This window comes from Argopecten irradians, chromosome 1 (assembly GCF_041381155.1).
Source record: "Argopecten irradians isolate NY chromosome 1, Ai_NY, whole genome shotgun sequence".
NCBI classification, from domain to species: domain Eukaryota; kingdom Metazoa; phylum Mollusca; class Bivalvia; order Pectinida; family Pectinidae; genus Argopecten; species Argopecten irradians.
Window position 1 is genome coordinate 16,479,436 of NC_091134.1, and position 22,601 is coordinate 16,502,036.

General features: G+C 31.7%; 1 protein-coding gene and 1 long non-coding RNA gene across 3 annotated transcripts in view; one reads left to right on the forward strand and one right to left on the reverse strand.

Moving 5' to 3' along the window:
- The window catches only part of LOC138319065 (uncharacterized), a 49,116-nt gene extending 35,939 nt beyond the window's left edge, over positions 1–13,177 (reverse strand). For both annotated transcript variants that reach the window (XM_069261977.1, XM_069261968.1), the window contains exons 1-8: positions 13,099–13,177; positions 10,246–10,392; positions 6,813–7,014; positions 6,008–6,217; positions 4,723–4,936; positions 1,794–1,981; positions 1,329–1,454; positions 131–279 (exon numbers count right to left, since the gene is read on the reverse strand). In XM_069261977.1, the coding sequence (XP_069118078.1) occupies positions 131–279; positions 1,329–1,454; positions 1,794–1,981; positions 4,723–4,936; positions 6,008–6,217; positions 6,813–7,014; positions 10,246–10,307 (1,151 nt within the window). In that variant the 5' untranslated portion in view covers positions 10,308–10,392; positions 13,099–13,177. The remainder of the gene's footprint in view (positions 1–130; positions 280–1,328; positions 1,455–1,793; positions 1,982–4,722; positions 4,937–6,007; positions 6,218–6,812; positions 7,015–10,245; positions 10,393–13,098) is intronic.
- Positions 13,178–13,560: 383 nt separating this feature from the next.
- On the forward strand, positions 13,561–14,898 carry LOC138319057 (uncharacterized). The gene is made up of 2 exons (XR_011207946.1): positions 13,561–13,663; positions 14,789–14,898. It is a non-coding gene; the product is annotated as an uncharacterized lncRNA (long non-coding RNA).
- The last annotated feature ends 7,703 nt before the right edge of the window (positions 14,899–22,601 follow it).

Below are 22,601 nucleotides of genomic sequence, written 5' to 3' on the forward strand. Positions count from 1 at the left end.
CCATCTTTTAAAGAAGTTTAATTCTTAGTTAATAACTTTATATAATGGTTCCAATAGTTTTAAATTAAGTGTTCCAACATCTTCTGAATTTAATGGCTGAAAAGAAATTTACTTAGTCCCATCAACTAACCTTGGTTTTTTATATGCTTCAATAACAGCCTTAAGACTTTCTCTTGTCTTATTGATCAGTTTGTCCATGGCATTCTTCACTGAATCTGGACTCACACATTTCTTAGAACCATTACTCATGCCCGCAATAACGAAAGAATTTCCTGAATCCTGGAAAATGAAATATATATCTTAGCTAAAGACATTGATTATTCAATCACATAATTTTCAAAAGCTCATTTCTTTCTTTTATTGTTGATAGGTATCTAAAACCATCTTCTGTTACTATAGAACCTGAGTGTGGCACTGCATAAGTAAAAATAATATATTATTTACAGATACCTTAAATTTTTAGTTTCATTACATTTTATATTGTATTTGAAATTTTCATGATTTGGTTAAAATATAGTACAAAATACCATACCGTCCCCTCAGACACTTTAATAGAAATATAAGTTTTGTATCCATTTTAGTTGAAACTGATATTGTTAAAACTAGCATAAGCTGACTAAGAATGTCTTAAGTATATGATGTAGATCTATAGACTTCTGTTTAATAATACATGTATCTATAAATATCCATAATGGTGTGCATGGTAATTATACATGTAACAAACTTTAAGTTATATGTGCCCTATTTTTCATACTCACAAATCAAGATAAGCTTTAATAAGCTTTTAATATGTTATTCATCACCAAAAGTTACCAACATTTTGAGAATAACAGTACTATCAATGCATTAGTTTTGATTTTAAAAGTACACATAAGAGCAGAAAATTATTTTCAGCAGTACTGCCAAAAATCATTATATTTACATCTATAGTGAAGTGAAATGAGTACCTGCGGTCAGACCATGAGGCCAAATGAGGTCAAACATTTTTACAGTTTTATAAGTAATTTTAAAGTGATATCTGCAGATATGTTTCCATGTGTTTTCATCTAAACATGCTTAAGGCATAAAAAACAACAATTTTACAGTACATATGTTCTGCGTTGTAACTAACGTTTATAAGGCACCTAAAGCCATTTGAATGGTTTTCACAGCTTAATTCATCAAACCTGATGGTTTTCAATAGATTAATGAAGAAAGCTAATATACATGTCAAACTTTTCGCTCAGTTACAGTACAAATAATTTTAAATGAGGAAGTATCTGATTGTATATATTCTGTATTAGACACCAATTGGATGCATTGAAAGATTTAAAAACTAATTCACTTACTACAGAGAGGGAATGGGAGACAACTGTGTACAGCTCAGCTGCTATGGCATCGGCAGAAATGTTAGAGTCTGCACCATAGGGTAGAACACACAATGATCTCTTGGTCAGAAAATGGTCCATAACACTCTGAAAAAAAAACATATAACAAAACATTATCTATAATATCTATACTTATGTACCAAATTCATATCGTGTTCATGAAACATCTACTTTATTTAAGGAAAATTTAATAGTTTTGAAACAAGTTCATGAGTATATATACAGTAGTATGTTAGTTTGTTTTGTTTGATCTTTTTGTGTGTCTTGATGATAAAGAGGCATATCAGCTTGAAAATTTGGCCATAGTTTGTCCACACTGTTATTATTACTTCATTGCCCCATAGTTGCAATAACAGTGTTATGCATATATACCAGCTATATTGGCTGAATTAATGAAGAAATGATGAAGGAAGATATAATACATACCATATCACATTCAAACAAGTTGGCTGTGAATCCTGTGGCTAGGGTGTGTTTAGACTTTGTACGGCACGTCTTGGCCTCCTTCGCACTGTCCTTGGTCAAGTAGGCCACAAAACTGGACTTGGTATTTAACGGCTTACTAACCAGTACTTTCACCATATCTACATCAGCTGGCTTCATAAAACTAGGGGCTGCAAATATCCCAAACATTAACATTCTTTACACATATGATTTTATTTTGTATTATTAAAGAAGCTTATGAATGCTCAATATTAGAATTACTTTTTTACATCATTTTATTCTTTTCAGATTTTATATAACATTTTTTCCAGATGTTAGTGAGAATCAATACAGTTTTTATTAGAAAATTATCTGTGATATTGATTCTTGAAATATATCTTAACAATAGTTATCAAATTATATAATTATAAAGTTAATCACCAGTTCCCAGCTAAAAGGCCCTTAATACCATTTAAAGATGCTCCACCGCCGACAGAGCATAAATGATATCCCTCACTTAAACAATAATTGGTGTTTAATCGTGTACATATATGTCTAATTAACACAAGAATTAATATTAAATAATTTATTTTGCCTTTGTTGCATGCGCAATCAGTACATCATTCCATATAGGATATAGTGCCACGGATTTTTTTCGGGATGCAATTAATTATATTTTGTAATTTTAACATGAAGTAAAATTAGAAGCTCAAACTTTCCAATGGTGGTAATGGTGTAAAGTAAGTAACTTTTGTAACTGAAGAAAAATACTAAATCGTCTGCTCCTGGTTTTGATAGTGAAAAAATACCATTTGTCAGCGGTTGAGCATCTCTAACAAGTTCAAATAGGACTAGCAAAACTAGTGCTTTAACATGCATAAGCGCAGTGAGGTAACACCTGGAGTTATTCGAATACATACATGTATCTAATTTATAATAAGATTAAATTATTCAGATAAATAATTAACAAAACAAACATATATGTATATTGCATCTATCAATTATTTTGGTTGATATCTCAATCAATGGAAGTACATACTTTTGATGAATTATGAAGAAACTTTCACATGAGAGCATGAAAATTTGAGCTAAATGATGGGAATACTTTCTAAATTAATTTAAGAAAGAATTATGTGAGTGTGGTATGGACTAAAAGGTTGTAACTTTAGCAAAAATAATTATTGTGAATATTTCATGTTTGATAAAACTATGATGGGAAAAATTTATCTAACAGAAGATTTATCACCAATAATACATGTACATGTACATTCAGGAAAACTATTTAAATTATAAATGTATCGGTAATGGTTAATGAGAACAAAGGGAAAGTATATACTAGGTAGATTGTATATAATGCACATGAGATGTAGAGAGGAAAAATATAGTATTTCGATAATAAAAAAGACAATAGCCATAATTTTACAATGCCATACAAATCTTACAAGTGAAAATGACTAAATAAATATTAATTCATTCGAAAAATCAGTATGATTAAGTGTTCAACGATATAGCTTTTATAATAATATAGAGGAACAGTTTTGCCAATTCTATTTTTTAATTATAACTACTGATCTAGTGCATAGGTATTGTCAATTAAAGTGATTCAGAGAAATAATGTGGAAAATCTATCCAGAAAAAAGGAGGAAACAATGCTGGAAATGTCATTAAATCACAAAATGGTAGATATAATTACAAATGTATAATGTTTGCAATTTTTGTTTTTCTATCAATCTTCAAATCAAACTGGCAGTCAACTTGGGACCAAGGGAGACAATATGAATCAAAGTTGAGAAATACAGTAATTTTTCATTCCTCAAGAATGTTCCAAGAAAAATAATTACCAACTCAGTCAAACTACAAATGCATGACTAAATATATTATCATGTGTCAGGTTTTTTTTTAATATGAATCTTGATAAGGGAACATTCAGAATGAAAGGAGACTTTTCTCCCCAAGAGATTAACAGGACAAGAGCAGCCTTTTATTAAAAATTACTGAAAATTAGCTAGAATACCTGACCATTATTACTCTTTAAAGTGTTCTTTGATATTTAATGCATGCCAATTTAAAGGTGACTGTGATTAAATTACAGATATGACAGAAAGAAACTAAAATGATTTCCAATTAAAGAGAAGTATGACCAAGATATTGAGTATGATATAAGAAATACTTACTTTTTAGAGCTAAAACAAAAGTTTTAATAGATACATGGTTAATGGCAATATCCCATTAGGTGAGAATATAAGATTAGCAAATTCTTTGCAATCAAGCATGACATTATTCCTTATGAATGTATCTATATGCACAAACATAGATACTGTATTTGACCCAAGAAGCCCCCAGGATGTTTAAAAAATTAGTAAGATGAAATTATTTGAAATCTATACAGTTTTGTGCAGCTTTGGTTTTTATTTATGCCTGGGCAACTGAAATAAATGCCTCAAAAATGGGGAGGGGCGGTTATAGTGACATGGGCGCTTCTTTGGTCGAATATGGTAAATATCTCCTGAAGAGCAGTGACAGCTGTGAAAGCGATAGAGATTGTAGTCTTGTTTTGATTTTTGTTTTTTAATATTTTAATTCCATCACAAATATATTTTACATTTATTTATTCTATGCACAAACATATATAAATAACAAGACAGTAGAAATTGCTAACAGTTATATGATGATACATGTATTTTACACATAGAGGTACACAGTACGATAGTTAACACATCATGAATTATTAGTTAAGGATGAATAAGTGAAAATATCAACACACAAAAATATAAATTTTAACAGTAGATGTGAATATTTGAAATTTTAAAATCAAAATGTTTTAATCAATTTTTAGGGTGTAATTGTGCCAAACCAAGAACCATCTTAGGGGATTATTTTGACAGCAGCATTAGAACATATCAAATCAATATAAATTACTTTCTATACTTACATTTTAGAATGACAGTAAGTTCCGCATTTTCCATGTTTTTTTTGTCGGGAGAAAGAAGTGGACATCCATCACACACTATCTTTTTATCCACACATCCCGAACCCAGGATCGACACATTGGTTCCAGTGAGATCAATATCAGTAAGGCGTTTACACCGAGTCACCAGAGCGTGAAGTCCACTCTCTGTTACCTGGATACATCCAGACAGTGACACCTGTAAATGATTCAAGGGAGAAAACTTTTTTAGCATCACTCACTTGGATTCCAGTGTTTACTTTTTATCTGCACCATACGATTTTAAAATGTATTTTTAAGCGGTCTTACTGGGACAATTCACTCAGGCTAATTCTTTTACATAATCAAGAAGCAAAATATGGCATAAATGTATTGATCTACATTTCTTATGAAACATATAAGATAAAATATTGACAAATTCCACGTCATTATTTAGTATTTTAATTGATACAGTTGTAAATACAAATCGTTGATCAATACGATTAAGCAGGTACAACATGTATGCTGTACCGATATCCGAGCCAAAGTCACGCACGTTAAACAAATGAACTACATAACCACTGTGGAGGTGATAAAAATGATTTTCTAGGCAAGAAAATTCACCTAATAAGGTAAAAACACTACTGTCAGAGCGATTTGAGCAGTTCTAGACAAAAGTAGCATTTCTCTACGAGCAAGGGACAGGGTTCGGCATACAAGATGTTCGACCACAATGTGTAATGGCGGACAGCGAGCGAGTTTCAACATTTCACACGCATTTCAATACCATGGGCTTTTCTGGCATATCACAGAAAACCCGACTGGTCTAATTCCGATTAGAACTGGTTATTTTCCGATATATGTACAAATTTTAATGTTCTCTTAGACTGAATTGTCCCTTTAAAGGGTATTGCTAGTCCATAATTGTGAAAATTATATCGGTGCTCTTCTAATACCTGCATGGTGCTAAGTTTGTTAAAAATCAAACAATTTGATAACCTCAAGAGAACTTCATATTAACCTCAACCTTTGAAGTAATCACATTTATGATATCCATATACCTTTCGGACCTCAGATAATTGGTAAACCCGATAATAATCCAATTCAAAGTCGTTATTTTTATAAAATACATGTCATATCTTGAAACTCTGGTGGTTGGTCAATCCTAATATTAACCTCTTTCTTTATAGTCATCATATACATCTATGATTTCCATACCTCTTGGAGGTCTAATGGTTGATAAACCTGTTATTAACCTCATCCCATGTCATTATTTGTATAATGTACCTACCTCTTGGAGCTCTGGGAAACAGGAAGCCATCCACATCACTCCCAGATCAGTCACATGACAGCAGCCATTTAATTTAATTGCCTTCACACTGGAGTATTTATCAGTTGCTTTGGTGATTATCATTTTGGCAAAAACAGCATCATTGACTTGTTCAATATGGCTGAAATCTAATGTTACTGGTGTCTGTGCTGACAGCATATCAACAACACCCTGGAAGGAAATCATTGTGTTCTTTGAAACCAACTGAAACATATACATGTATATTGTGTGCCCTTCCTATCATTAGTTTTGTGAATATATAGAAATCACATAATCTGTTTATTATCTAGTGACTTTACCTGTGTAATATTTTTTCCATATATCATTACTTTGCTGTGTAATATTTTCCATATATCATTAAAGTTATATGACAAGGCGCAATTTTCATCGGCTATGCAGTGCAGGCCAAAAGCAATTGTGATCATATAATCAAATATATTATCATAAAAGATATTAGTAATGCTGTATCATTAAAAAAATGACATGATATCAGGATTCGAAACATCTGGAAAAAAAGCTGAGCTGAGTGAGTTAAATTTAATTAGCAATTGGGGAAAGGGGAGCAGGAATTGGCTTATATTATTTCGTATTAGGTCAAGCAATATTACCTCACTAAATTGTATTGCGCATGCTAAGTATTGGGACATCCCACTTGGTTATATAATCAGAAGTCATAAGACATGGGGGAAAATAACATCTCCAACAATATATTTCAAGTATAATAGTACATATATTGTATACAATATGCCAATATGGAAATAATCACCTGTGTGATATAAAGAAATTTGATTCCTTCTTCCGCTTCTGTAAACTTTTTCAGCAGTTTTTCTTTGTTGATGACCTCTCTTGCCTTTGTAGCAGACCCTGCCTTTTTCTTTGAGGCAGAAGATTTACCCTCCTGATATTCTACTGTAAGATTTTCTGTGTCCTTTGAGGCCTTTTCTAGAAGATTGGACATATCCTGTCCCCTAAAATAGGAAAATATAAATACATATGGGCACAGTCAAAACTGCACTCTAAGAGATCATGCACATTTGTATAAAGAAAATTTGTATAATCTATATAAATATCACTGTCAGTCTGTTTTAATATGTCATGTCACCTTTTGTATAAGTAAACTCCTATCTATATATTATTTTTCTGACAATTACGATCAGTCCACAGAAAATTTACCACTTGTGAGAAATAAGTCTAATTATAATCCACCTAAATGTGACGATATTGTTTTAGAAGAAACCATATCTAGACTAAAGAAACATCCGCTTCCTATACAAAATAGAAAAAGTAATTTGTCTTATCAACTAAGAAAAGCACAAGAAAATTTAGCACAAGACAAAACAATAATTATTAAGGAGGTTGATAAGGGTGGCGCTGTTGTTGTCATGGATACTGACTACTATGCTAAAAAGATTAGGGAAATGTTATCCAACGAAGAATTTTATAACGAATGTAATTCTGAACAGGATGAGATGACTTTTAAACAAATTGTAAACTTGGTTAACAGAGAAGGCGGTGAACTTCTTAAAGAGGAAATAGATTACTTAACAAATTTTTCATTTAAAACTAGTTACTTTTATGGTTTACCAAAGATTCATAAAAGCAGTCAAATTGCTAATGCTATAAAAGAACAAAATTCTGAGTATATTACTATACATTGTCCAACTGACTTAAAATTCAGACCTATAGTCGGTGGATCTAATAGCGTTACACAACGTCTAAGTCATTTTTTAGATATCATTTTAAAACCACTTTGTCCTACAGTACCGAGTTTTGTTAAAGACGATTTTGACTTTTTAACAAGGTTACCAAAAAAGGTTGTACCAGGTAGCAAATTGATTTCGTTTGATGTGGTTAGTTTATATACAAACATTCCTACCGAACTTGGTTTAAAAGCAGTCAATTTTTGGCTAGAAAAACACCCTGCTTTAATTCACAATCGAGTAAGTAAAAACTTTATTTTGGAAGCTTTGAAAATAGTTTTGAATAGAAATGTGTTTTATTTTGATAATTCATATTATCGGCAATGTAAAGGTACAGCGATGGGGACAAAGGTTGCCCCTACGTATGCTACTTTGGTTCTTGGTTACCTAGAGGAAATGCTTTACACAAACATCGGGAAAATAGACAATGAACAAGCTGATTATTTAAGAAGGAATTTCATCAGATTTTTAGACGATTGTTTTATAATCTGGCAATCAGATAAAGATGTAAATACATTATTTCAAGAACTTAATAAGCTACATCCTGATATACAGTACACAATGGATTCTAGTACAGTAAAACTACCGTTTTTGGATATATCTGTACATAGTAAAAATGGTGAAATCACTACTGACTTGTATTGTAAACCGACGGATTCGCATAACTATCTTGATTTTTATTCAAATCATGCAAGGCATGTAAAGCTAAATATCCCATTTAATTTAGCGTCCCGTCTAATCACAATCGTAAGTGATAAAACTATTTTAGCTGAACGCTTAGAGAACTTAGTTTTTTTATCTGCGCAAACAGCATTATCCGCAAGAAGTTATAGATTATGGAGTTGAAAGAGCAAAAAAAGAAGGACCTATTCATTTAAGGAAATCGAATAAAGTGGAATCCAAAAGCAATATAATACCTTTTGTCAGTACTTTTAATCCAAACAACTACAATATTTTTCCAATTGTAAAAGGTTGTGAAGATTACATGAAAAATAGCGACAGAATGAAATTGATTTTATCTAACAAGAAAATAATAAATTGCAAGCGTCAGCCTAAAAACCTTAAACGTATTTTGTGTGCGTCAAAATTTGATTCGAAAATGCAAGATACTTCTGTCACTAAATGTATGCAAAAGCGTTGCAAAACATGTGATATTATTATAGAGTGTAAAAATTATACATTCAAAAATGGTTTTAATTTCAAAATTAAAACTAATATGAATTGTACATCCAAAAATGTCATATACGCACTTATTTGTAGCAAATGCTCAGATTTTTATATTGGTCAGACAGGAATGGAATTGAGAAAGAGAGTTACATTACACCGACAACAAACCAAAACAGACCATCTCAGATATTTAACAGTAAACGAACATTGTCATATGTGTGCTAATGATAATTTTTTTATTTTACCAATATATCAAATGTCCAATTCAGATCTTTTAAACAGAGAAAATAAAGAAATGTATTTCATTCAACTTATGAAACCTGTGCTAAATTCAGAACGGGACAAAGGAACTTCATATTAGTTTTTATTTCGTCCTCATGTTTTTGTTATTTTCTTCCAGAACCATTCACAATATCTTTATGTACCATGTCATGACGTAATCTTACTATGACGTCATTGTACTATGACGTCATGTTTTACAAATAAAAGAATTCAAACCCCTGAAGACCGGCATGAGCCGAGAAAGCGCTAGGGAGAAAAAACTGTTTTATAGTTGTGTTTTTTTATGTATATGGAAACCATCACATGGACATTGTTCTTTTTTATTTTATATATATATATATATATTTTATATGTATATGTTAGTTGTTTAATAACAAATTTAATTCTAAAGCTATTTTAAATATACAAGTATACTACTTTGTCACTATATAGTGTCTCATAATTCTAAATGAATAGACATCAGAAAAAGTAACTACGCACTCTTAGATACTGTTTTTATGACAGTACATGTATATGGTATTTTTAAATTTAATGTACATTTGTATGATTTCTAATGAGGAAAAGCTTTTGTATGCACATGTAAATTATTTTTCATACATTTTTATTTGTACATTGTGTATAGGATTTACAAAAAAAAAAAAAATACAAAAAAAAAAAATTAAAAAAAAATTGTATGATTTCTGATGTGTCACACACTCTAGTATACAATTTTGAATTGAATTAATCAGACCAATGTCCTAGCTATGACTTAATTTTGTGGGTGTAAAATTTCACGATTTGCTGTTTGGTACTTATTAATTGTAGTGGTTTATTTTCGCGAATCACTCTTGTATCCTTTAAAAACAAAACATCATCTTACGACAGGCTAAAATATGTAAAACCATGATTTGATAAATTTCACAACATATTAAATTTTATTAATTTGGAACGATCCATGAGTTAAGTGAAATTTAAAAACTCACGAATATTAGTAACTTTACGGTATGTCTGATTCAGAGACACATTATAATGTAAAATCTCTCCACAAACATGTTGGTGTAATGTACTTACTGCAGAGACTGGAAAGGTTTGGTCGGCAGCGACCTGGATGGTGCTTTTGCTTTCTTCTTCATTTTGACAGCGAGAGATGATGAAGCTGAATTAGCTGTATACTATAGGCAGAAGACTAGCTCTAGTCTTCACTAGTTGTTTCTTCATCTGAGTAATAAAAAAGGAAACAATAAATTAAATTATTTCCATTTTAATAAAATTATATAAATCATCAGTAAATGATGTACTCAAAAAGGAATCTTTTTCTTTTTTTTTCTTTCGGTTTTGTTTGTCCCGGGTTCCATCCGGCCAGTCTTGTCGTTATACTTTACTCTACTTATACTGCTATATTGTAATAATATGTTAAAGCTGACAATGCAAGTTAAAATTATAAAAATGATTTTTTTTTTAAATAAGTATACTCGTTGTTCAAGAATTGTTTATGAGACATTCCCCGGTTGAGGACAGCCATTTTTGTTTTACATTCCGACGACTCGCCGACCCCTATATAAAGCGCGTGAATCGACACACGTGCGCTCATTCATGTACCTATACACCTAGCATTCCACAGTATATATCACCTACAAATAGGTAAACAAAACCCTCACCTGTAAAACTATATGGGACCTTTTTTAGCAATTAACATGTCAACTCCTCTAAGTTGTCATTTAGATGTTTCTCAAAATAAAATTTCAACGCAAGTGAATAGAAATCCAAACAATAATCCGTCCACATATCTCCATGTATGTCATCGTACCTGATGCACTCAACTGACCGTATACACGTGACTACGTACCTGACCCGAACGAGCGACAACTATCAAGGACACACACGTGTCGATGTACATGTACGTGTAAAACTTCGTGTATATTGAAGTGTTTTATTAGTTCGTATTGGACATATGTTGGGATATAGCTGACAACACATTCATCTATTACTTCAATGAAATATTGGCAGGTTAGTGCAATGTTTATTTTCAATTTGACATTGTTATTTCCAATATCGGGGCATGTGTATCTGAGACAAGACATGTTTAGAATGACACATGTGTGTCAAGTGTCCCGTGCTTTATATAGGGGGTTGGCCAGTGAAGGTTACTAAGCAGAGCAAAAGAAAAATAGCTGCCACTTCCTTAGATACAACACTGTCATAACTAGGGGATGTCTCAAAAACAATTTCCGCGAAAAAAAATATTTCGTTAATAATTTTTTTTTAAATTTCAAATGCATGTTTTTAACTTGCATTGTCAGCTTTAGTTATGAATGCTAGTGGTTTGACTAATTTATGTACAATATTACACATGTAAAGACCTTTACAGTTCCTTTGCTAATGGATAATCACATTACCATAGAAACATATGCACTCATGCAATATTCATAAGGTTGATCAATATCTCTCATACTTACACATGTAATACTGGCTAGTCTAGGACAATACACTCGTGCCGCCTGAAGCTGGTATTGCATGGCTATACCCATTCAATAAAGCATCGTAATGTCACCATGTTAAGAAAATCACTATTTTCTCTGTATAATTTTAACATTTTTTTTTCAGAAAACTAGGCTGGGTTTACTTTAAAAGATCCAAACAACAGGATTTGCGTTGAAAATATCACACAATTTTCAGGTATGGAGAATTGACCTGCAGTCAAATTTTTTCCCAAAATTTATTTCAAAATGGCATAAAATGGCAATAAAACATTGCAAGGCCATGAGAGAAAAATACACTTTCGTACATGGATATGAAGGATATGGATATTTTACCCGTAGGATCACATAATGTTGTAAACCCCTCTGCAAACCTCAGGTTTTAAAACATTTTGTAAACCTCGGATAAATTATCCCTATCCTTCATATCCATGTACGAAAGAGTCTTAATTATACTATAGAACATGTATATATGTACATACAATATAACACTTACATAGCTGACCATCAATTAACATGATCATTATTCACTTTACAAGCACCTATATAAATACAGTTTATGTATAAGATCAATATAAATTAATTTAAATCAATTTTGAAGCATACCAGACATATTTTGTAGATCTTGAGTAAATGTGACACTATAACATCAACAGGCATTGTACAATGTCCAGATCTTTTAATACAAATCTATAGGCAGGCCTTAATTACAAAAACCTTTCTACGTTCAGCTGGAGAGATCTGGTGTTCCAGATTACATCAACATGAATGTGCTTAATCCTTAAAGTTAAGGAAATCCACAAGCTTGTACATTGTAACTTTCATGAGTCTCGTTACATAAGTAATCACATGGGTGTGCTTCTGGTTTTGGAAATCTATAACAGTATATCCCTACAATGTTTATATAGTAGGGGTACCGGAGCAGTAGGTTTTTATATTTCTTCCCAAACCAGCTACGCCTGCATGTCAACACAGGTGTCTGCATCTGGTTTTGGAAAAATAAAATATCCTACTCTTACTGGGACCATTCCACAGTTGAAGTATCGGAGTGTCTCACTGGTTCATATAGCAGGGGTAGGTTATTATATTTTTTATCAAACCAGAAGCAACCGCATGTGATATGAATTAACAAATTAATATTGCATAAGAGCACATATACAATCATGTAATCCTGATTGTTTCCCTCTGCATTAACCGTTTGTGTTAGATTTGATGCACAATTTACAGAGCTTCATATACACTAATAAATAGACATTTTGCCTATGATCAGAATATGTTTTTCTATAATCATATTGTTTATAGGCCTACATATCGTTATGATAAAAAAAATGTAGCAGGGCACCTGCAAATCAACTTTGGATATTTACGGGCCTTTTAAAATATCAGAAGTGCATGTTACTTAGAAAAACCTTGAACTCTACATATTCATATGATAATTATTACTTACAAACTAGGTGCACATAGTGATCTTGTGACACTGTTGTTTTTGTCAAGCACAAACACATGCAGTTGTTTATCCTCGTTGGTAAGACCTATACTTCCGGTTAATATATATTACAAATCTGTTTACGCCGGAAGCTAAAAATTAACGAAACGCAAATAATCGCGTTTGACATCCTTATCCAAGGACGTAAAATGTACGTGTATGTAAGTGAGATAAATCCTTGATGTGTATGTAAGTGAGATAAATCCTTGATGTAGATCTATGAGATGATTTTGAAATAATTCAGTAAATAAACAAATACGAAAAAACAAGAAGAAAAAATCACGACATCAAGGACGTAAATGTATCTGTGTGACTTTCTTTGATATTTACCGACGATTATTTAAAAAGTACTGCCATTCAAAACACTACCTAAATCTGGCGAGTCATTTCCCGTATTTTTCAGTGAAATTGAAAGATGGTTTGGTGTTACAATTGAAATATGAGGAATATCCACTACACTTCTTCATATAAACTGATTTAAAATAGAACATACCTGTTTCAGAATATTCTGCAATCTATAATCCCGGTAAATACCAATTTTCAAAACTTTTTAAAATATGTTATCAAAACGAAACAAGCACCTGCTCATTTGCATATAAAATTTGAAATAACATGCCTAAACAGTCCATATTATAACTAGGCCTATACTATAGATCTATCCAGTATCCATTCTCCAAATGAAGCATTAGAAATAAAGCAAATAGAACATAATTATAAGATATGGTATCTGGTTTTATAAGATTTTATTAATTGTACCATGTAGTGTACATTACATATTGTGAAAAAAGAGCTTGTTCAGAACTGTTTGTATGTAAAATGTATATAACCTTATAATGTGCATGTATTTAATTTGATAAGACTTCATTTAGCCCTCAATACACAGCTAATGCATAATAGTACATACTTGCTGAAAATCTTGTTATGCAACTGTATCATGAGGTTGAGAACTTGTTAATAAATGTTATTTATATGAAAAATTAAACAAAATCATAGATAGATACATGTAGGTATATTGGGTAATTAAAAATGTTTTTATGTATTATGTATGTATGATATTTAGAAATAATTTTATAAATTACAATACAAAATGAATTTATACACTCTTCTGTTTTAATTTTTTACAACTCAATTTTGTTATAATCTTCCATTTTTTATTTTAAAAGGTTTGCATTACAAAACATTACATATTTAAATTTTCCCATATTAATTTATTAAGAGGATTCAAATACATGTGATTCATGTATAATTATTTTATAGCATATATAGATATTTTTTATGGTAAAACAAATACCATTCTATTCAATTACTGGGTATATAAATCACCAATGACTAGATATCCTTCCTTCTGTTAACTTATTATATGTAATTAATTATCTACATGTAAATCATTTTTACCTGGGAGTTTATCTGTAAAATGGTAAAATTATACAGGGAATGATATATATAAATATATCCTGTCCATTTTTACTGGAAGACCACAAATAAGAGGTTAAGAAAAGTCCTCATAATGGTCATGTCAATGCAATAATATTGTATTTTTACCTGTACATGGTGCATTTTGTTCCCTATAGAACAAAGATACCCTATAATCGATAGCTCTTTACCTGGTATAATTTTTCATGTCTAATTTTCTATTTTGTTTATGTTGCAGGTATGGAAACCCCCATAATATAAGAAGAATTTCTTGAGGCTACACATACCTTTTCTATATGTAAAAACCAGACAGTATTAAATGCATGGAAACCATAATATTTTTTTTTATTTCCTGAGTTTATCATCTGTTACAAAATTTCTTTTGTTCATTGGAAAACTGCAGCATTCAGCATTTAGCACAATAATTTTGGAACATATTGTCATATACAAACCTATATGAAGACGTGAATGTCTCAGAAAATGGTTTTACTGTGAAATTAAGTATGATTTTTAAGAAAAAAGATCTAGTTTATAACTGGAATTGCCCTAATTATGCTTGTTAATTTTCAGTAAATACATTACAGCACTCATTAATATATCAATTTGTTCTTTCTTTAAAGTTATAATACTGGGAATCACAATATAGAGTATGCATGGTAATAGTATAGGTACAGGCAATATATACCTGGTACATGTACATTTATACTTGTAGGTACTAGGTAATACATGCAGGTACACTGTATAATTGCATATTAAGTTCATTAGTGGATAAAAATGGATGCAATAGGGCCTAAGGAGGTAGTACAGTTTCATTTAAACACAACAATACTGAACACACAATTACAATTCTTACAATATCTTTTTACAAGTTACAGATGAAAATAAATGATCCACGTTTGTTCAATTCAGGATCACTTGCAATTGGAATATGAATTATCTATACATGTATGTGTATACATGGCCTCACATTGATATTAGTTTTGATGCTATGCACTGACCATATTTTGGTTGGTATATCAATATTGATTCCTATAAACACAGTTTTCAGAAATGCAGAATTTGTCATACCTGTTTAAGAATTTTTATATCTATATATTATATTTTATAACATTGCAACTTTAAATCAAGAATACAACTACCTTTTTAATGTAAATAGAAAAGATGGAGAGAGAGAATAAATGAAATATTTGTGAGCAATGTCTTCTATATAATGAAAGATCTAGGATGTACATGTAAGTTTCAATGTTATATTTTTTCCATGACTGCATGTGACATTAAATCCCAATGGTGATTCTCAACACTGATCCAGTTTATTGCTGTTTTTGTGTAATGAACTCTATTAACAATGAAATAGTATTTGCCTGCAAATCTGGATTAAGTCATTTTATAATTTTGAGGAACCACTTTAAAAAAATCTACTGAGATACTGCTTACATTAAGTTACATGTATCTGTACTGAGTACATTTGTATGTCATTGTCTTGGGGAAATGTCAATGGTCTGTTGTTTGATTATCTCATTTTATTTAAGACAAAAAATCATATGGTGTACATGTAGGTTATCTTACAATCTTAATGATTAATAGACAGAAAGTAATAATTGACACCAACACATAATACATATCCTTGCTATAAATCCGGATCTCATTAAACCCCCAACTGGGAACCTGGCCTGGTAGATCGTTTTAGTCAGCAACGTTGAGGCATGCGCATTGGTAGTAAAAACAAAAATGGCGAAGCGGGATTTTTGAATTGCGGTGTTACACTAAGAAAAGTGGCGTATCTGCGCTAATGAAAGAGGTATCGTTATGAAAATGATATCCGAAGAATTTTAGTGATATAGAGATTTATTTAATGCGTTTACTTTAGATGAAAACGGATAACAATGTAGCATAAAATAGCCGTCGAATGGCTCAACGGCACCCACTGCTAACATTTACGGCCATTTCGCCCATTTCGATGTAGGCTTATAGGAATATAATCTAGACGATCGAAGTCAAATTTGGTGAAGCTTAAATTGTCATTTTATACTTGTATTTTCAAATCACAATAGTATAAATAACAAAACACAGTAACTAGGGCCTAGGGGACAGATCCCTTAGAGGGGAAAACCCTAATTTTGTACCAAAAGACCGGGTCCCAAAATGCCATGTACCAAATAGGGCCCTAGGGGAAACCTACAGTGTGAAATTTGAGATACAGATCCCTTCAAAACTTTCTGAGAAATAGCGGTAACAAATTTTTAACTATCAAAATCCAGAAGATGGCCGCCCAGTCGGCCATCTTGTTGACCGATTTGGTCCCAAAAATGCAATATGCACACTAGGGCCCTAGGGGGAACCTACATGTGGAAATTTTTGAGAAAGATCCCTTCTGTACTTTCTGAGCAAATAGCGGGTACAAGAATTGTTAACGACCGGACGGACGGACTGGACGGAAGAAGGACGGACGGTACGGACGACGACGGACCACGGACGAAAGGCGATTTGAATTACCCACCTTCTGATGATGGTGGGCTAAAAAGTTTTACATAAAATGCCATTATTGTTGGAACTTCATTATTGTGTTTGCATTTGTTCACATTATGTTCCTCATGTCAATCCTTAATGAAAAATAATTGGTCTTCCACTTATATTGCATATATTCCTCCGGCATCATTTAGTCCTAAGTTTAATCATATACTTCACATTGTTTTTTCCAAATTTCATACTCTTAAGTTGTTTTAACATAGGTATTCTTAAGTAGTATTTCCTTATCATACTTAAGTTAGTTCCATTGTTGTTAATACAGTAGCCTTCATAAAAATTGAAGCGGGGGGCTGTTCACATGTTTCTATCATCGGTACTCAGGGGCTTCCGAGCACTTACGATCTCTACACCCATGGGACTATATCATAGATAGAAAATTGAAGCGCCAGCTCAGAGAGGAAACAATTAGGGAACTCACAGAATCACAGGCTAGCAAAAGATTTCCTGTGAACGACTACAGGAGAGGAGCGAACGCCTAAACATCTAAGCCACACAGTTCAACCACAGTGTTACCGTTATACGGCTCTTTTGATGTACATCAAATGACTTAAAATTACCTGTTCTATTCTGGTTGCTCTCCAGTTTTACTATGAGATTAGTCCTGGGGTTTGTAGGAGATCGAAAGTGCATCGGAACCCCTGGGAGTATCGAGGATGTCATCTTTATGTGCTCGTTGTATTTTTTAACGAAAATTTAAGGACCACCCCCTATAATTCTTCCGTGCTTTAAAGCAAGTGTTTAATAACGTTGAGAAATTTAATAGATAATTCTCTTTATTTCCTTCCAAAAATTGAAAAAAAATCAATAAAATAATGGCATTTAAAGTTTAAGCTTATTAGGTGCCGTAAATATTCATACTTACGAATCAGTTTATTTGATAATAACAATACTTACAATGCCTACGTTTTGATTTTACAAACACAAATAAAAACTTAAAATGAAATTTGTCAGTATTGCCAAAAATAATGATTTACAGTGTTTTTTGTAATTGTAGGCCCTAAAGTGATTTCTGCAGGTATATTAAATTTCTATCTAAACATTCATAAGGAATGCAGGAAAGAATTTTACAGTGGATACAAATTCTCTGTTATAAGTAATGCTTCTAAAATATATCATTAATGTTTATCTGTCCATTTAAACAAACCAGAGATTTAAATAGTAATTGGGATAAGTAACTAGGGCTGTTCTCGCGATATCAACCCACCTTTGTTATCGTAAACGGATGAACGGTTACCGCGAGACCAAGCCGTGCGTCTGCGCACTATGGAGGCGAGTTATCATAGTGTTAGCCCATGAAGCTGTGTACGGCATATTTCACTATATACAAACCAATAAACATCGAAAAGTATCTCATAGCTTTTTTACTGTTGCATTAGAGACGCTCATCTCATGCATGTATTTACATTTCTGTGTTGTTTTTATGAAAATTTGTTAGATTACAACCTAAAATGTATGCATTTAAAATTCTGTAAGTAATGATCAAAATGTAGGTAAAAAAGCTTTTCTTGATTCGTAAGAATGAAAAATACGACACATATAAATTTAATGAGTTAGACCCTGGATTTAATTCGGCTTTAGTAAAAGAAATTGCTTGGTAAAGCAAGATATTTAAATATATCATATTCAAATCTCTGGTAAAGCGGAATATTTACATTTCACTTAGAATTGACTTTTATTTCAATATGGTTCTATGCATTATAAATAAAGTTGTTTGGGAAAATTAAGATTAGAAAAATCTTATCTAATTTACAAACTTACTGTATAGCCTTCGAGACTCAAACACAGGTAAATAGACCCCAATTGAGTTACGTGAGGCGATGACCTGGGGCGGTAGGTGTTCTGGCCGACGGTTCACCTAATGACAGTATGACACCTGTGATTATAGCAGTTGCAAATCACTTTCCGTTAATTAGATATCAAATTATGCTATCTATCACAGCTCGATCGGCACTGTATCTCTTCGCTATGGTATATTGGGTACCTTCGATAATTTGTTAACACTTGTACTTGAGCTTTAAAAGTTTCCATATTTACAAACTCAATCATTAGAAAATTAATATTTGAAAACTAAATAAATGGAAATCAGTCAATTATTGATATCAGAATACGTGGTTTAAATTGTGCTATCTTTCACGATCCTATCTGAACAGTATCGTCGTCATTATAAATTTAGGGTAGCTTCGATGATTTGTGTACAGTTTTACCACCAAAAATTCAAAAGGTTCAATATGTTCAAATTGGATCAATTTAATATTTTATCATTTAAAACTTACCGAGCAACAAATATTTGAAAAATAAATGGAAATTGGTCAATTATTGAAGTCAGAGTATGTGGGTTTTATTATATTGATATTTCACGGGGCGATCTATTGTACCGATCGAGGAAGTAACCATGCCGGGATCAGGAAATCACAGTTAACATTACGTTTATTTAAATAATAAGTTTAACACCTCTACAATTATGAAAATGTAATAGATTATTCAAATAAATTACATTTTCATTAAAGAGCAAACTTTGGGCTATTTATTTTTTTTATGCTCATCTCCTGAATTATAGCAGAGATTTATTTGCATAATTGGGATAAGAAGGTAGCTCATAGCCTTACTTAACGACGCCCGCAGCGGAAGCTATCCCAGAGTGCATCGCGTGTCTAAATTACAGTCGAGTACAGTCTAACGACGCCATATTGAAACTAACTTGTTACGCTTCGTCCAATGAAGCGATCTAGGCTATAATTCAGGAGATGAACAGAAAAAAACCCCAAATAGCTTTAAGTTTGCTCTTTATTGAAAATGTAATTTATATGAATAATCCATCACATTTTCATAATTGTAGAAGTGTTACACTAAATATAGGCGCTCTTTTAGGCCGCACCTTCACTCAAAATTCTTTTCGATAAATAATTTGGGTTAAGTAAAAATAAATATTTTCGGCCGCCTTCATAAAAGGTGAGCCAGTTTTCTGCCAAAAATCCTTGTTGCGTTGTTTATTCTTGATTATTCATTTTGAGTAAACAGAGCTTGCTGCTTTATGAGAGAGCATACAGAACTGAGGGATACAAAGAAGTGGTCTTTCGATTTTTGTATACGAATAAGGGGAAAAAACGTAATATCTTCATCCCGGCATGATTACTTCCTCGATCGGTACAATCGATCGCCCCGTGAAATATTAATATAATAAAACCCACATACTCTGATTTCAATAATTGACCCATTTCCATTTAGTTTTCAAATATGTGTTGCTTGGTAAATTTTAAATGTTAATATATTAAATTGACCTAATTTGAACATATTGAACCTTTTGAATTTTCGGAGGTAAAACTGTACACAAATCATTTAAGCTACCCTAAATTTATAATGACGACGATACTGTTCCGATAGGGTCGTGAAAGATAGCACAATTGACCCACATACTCTGAATTCAACAATTGACTGATTTCCATTAAAATTTCAAATATTTGTTGCTTGGTAAATTTTACATGATAAAATATTAAATTGATTGAATTTGAACATATTAAACCTTTTGAATTTTTGGTTGTAAAACTGTACACAAATCATCGAAGTTACCCTAAATTTATAATGGGGACGATACTGTTCAGATAGGGTCGTGAAAGATATCACAATTAAAACCACGTACTCTGATTACAATAATTGACTGATTTCCATTTAGTTTTCAAATATTAATTTTCTATTGATTGAGTTAGTACATATGGAAAATTTTAAAGCTCAAGTACAAGTGTTAACAAATTATCGAAGGTACCCAATATATCATGGCGAAGAGATACAGTGCCGATCGAGCTGTGATAGATAGCATAATTTGATATCTAATTAACGGAAAGTGATTTGCAACTACCATAAGCACAGATGTCATACTGTCATCAACCGTCGGCCAGAACACCTGGCCACCACCCCAGGTCATCGCCTCACTTAACTCAACGGGGTTCCATTTACCTGTGTTTGAGTCTCGAAGGCTATACCAATTCAGGTACAACCAATTCTTTATTTTCCTTGAGTTTACAACTTCTTGGAATTGTGCAAAATACGCACATATACATATATATACAACCACATAGTAATTAGTACAATATCATAGACAAGTTACAAATGTACTATACATTGAAATCAAAATGTGTATTATATAAAGGCTACATAACTAACAGGTTAAGTATACTACATTAAAATTAGTGTACTGAAATTATTGGAGGCGGGATCGTATTTTCATGGCCTCAAATATAAATTTTGCTAATTTACGTAGATCACTTATATTTTCGCAACATAATAATTGTATCAACTTGTACATAGATGGTTTACGCCAATAAAAAGGTTTTACATATTTCTTTATTAAATCATGATAATGATACAGTAAGTTTGTAAATTAGATAATATTTTTCTAATCTTAATTTTCTCAAACAGCTTTATTTATAATGCATAGAACCATATTGAAATAAAAGTCAATTCTAAGTGAAATGTAAATATTCCGCTTTACCAGAGTTTGAATATAATTTATTTAAATATATTGCTTTACCAAGCAATTTTCTTTTACTAAAGCCTTTTATAATATGTCATTAATCACCAAAATTTACCAACATTTTGATCATTACTTTCAATGCATAGGTTTTAATTTTACAAATTTTCATAAAAAACAACACAGAAATATATATACATGCATGAGATGTGCAAAATACGCACATATACATATATATACAACCACATAGTAATTAGTACAATATCATAGACAAGTTACAAATGTACTATACATTGAAATCAAAATGTGTATTATATAAAGGCTACATAACTAACAGGTTAAGTATACTACATTAAAATTAGTGTACTGAAATTATTGGAGGCGGGATCGTATTTTCATGGCCTCAAATATAAATTTTGCTAATTTACGTAGATCACTTATATTTTCGCAACATAATAATTGTATCAACTTGTACATAGATGGTTTACGCCAATAAAAAGGTTTTACATATTTCTTTATTAAATCATGATAATGATACAGTAAGTTTGTAAATTAGATAATATTTTTCTAATCTTAATTTTCTCAAACAGCTTTATTTATAATGCATAGAACCATATTGTAATAAAAGTCAATTCTAAGTGAAATGTAAATATTCCGCTTTACCAGAGTTTGAATATAATTTATTTAAAAATATTGCTTTACCAAGCAATTTTCTTTTACTAAAGCCTTTTATAATATGTCATTAATCACCAAAATTTACCAACATTTTGATCATTACTTTCAATGCATAGGTTTTAATTTTACAATTTTTCATAAAAAACAACACAGAAATATATATACATGCATGAGATGAGCGTCTCTAATGCAAAAGTAAAAAAGCTATGAGATACTTTTCGATGTTTATTGGTTTGTATAAAATGCCGTCAAATATGTCAAATGTCAAATATGCCGTACACAGCTTCATGGGCTAACACTATGATAACTCGCCTCCAGCTATGAGTGCGCAGACGCACGGCTTGGTCTCGCGGTAACCGTTCATCCGTTTACGATAACAATAGGC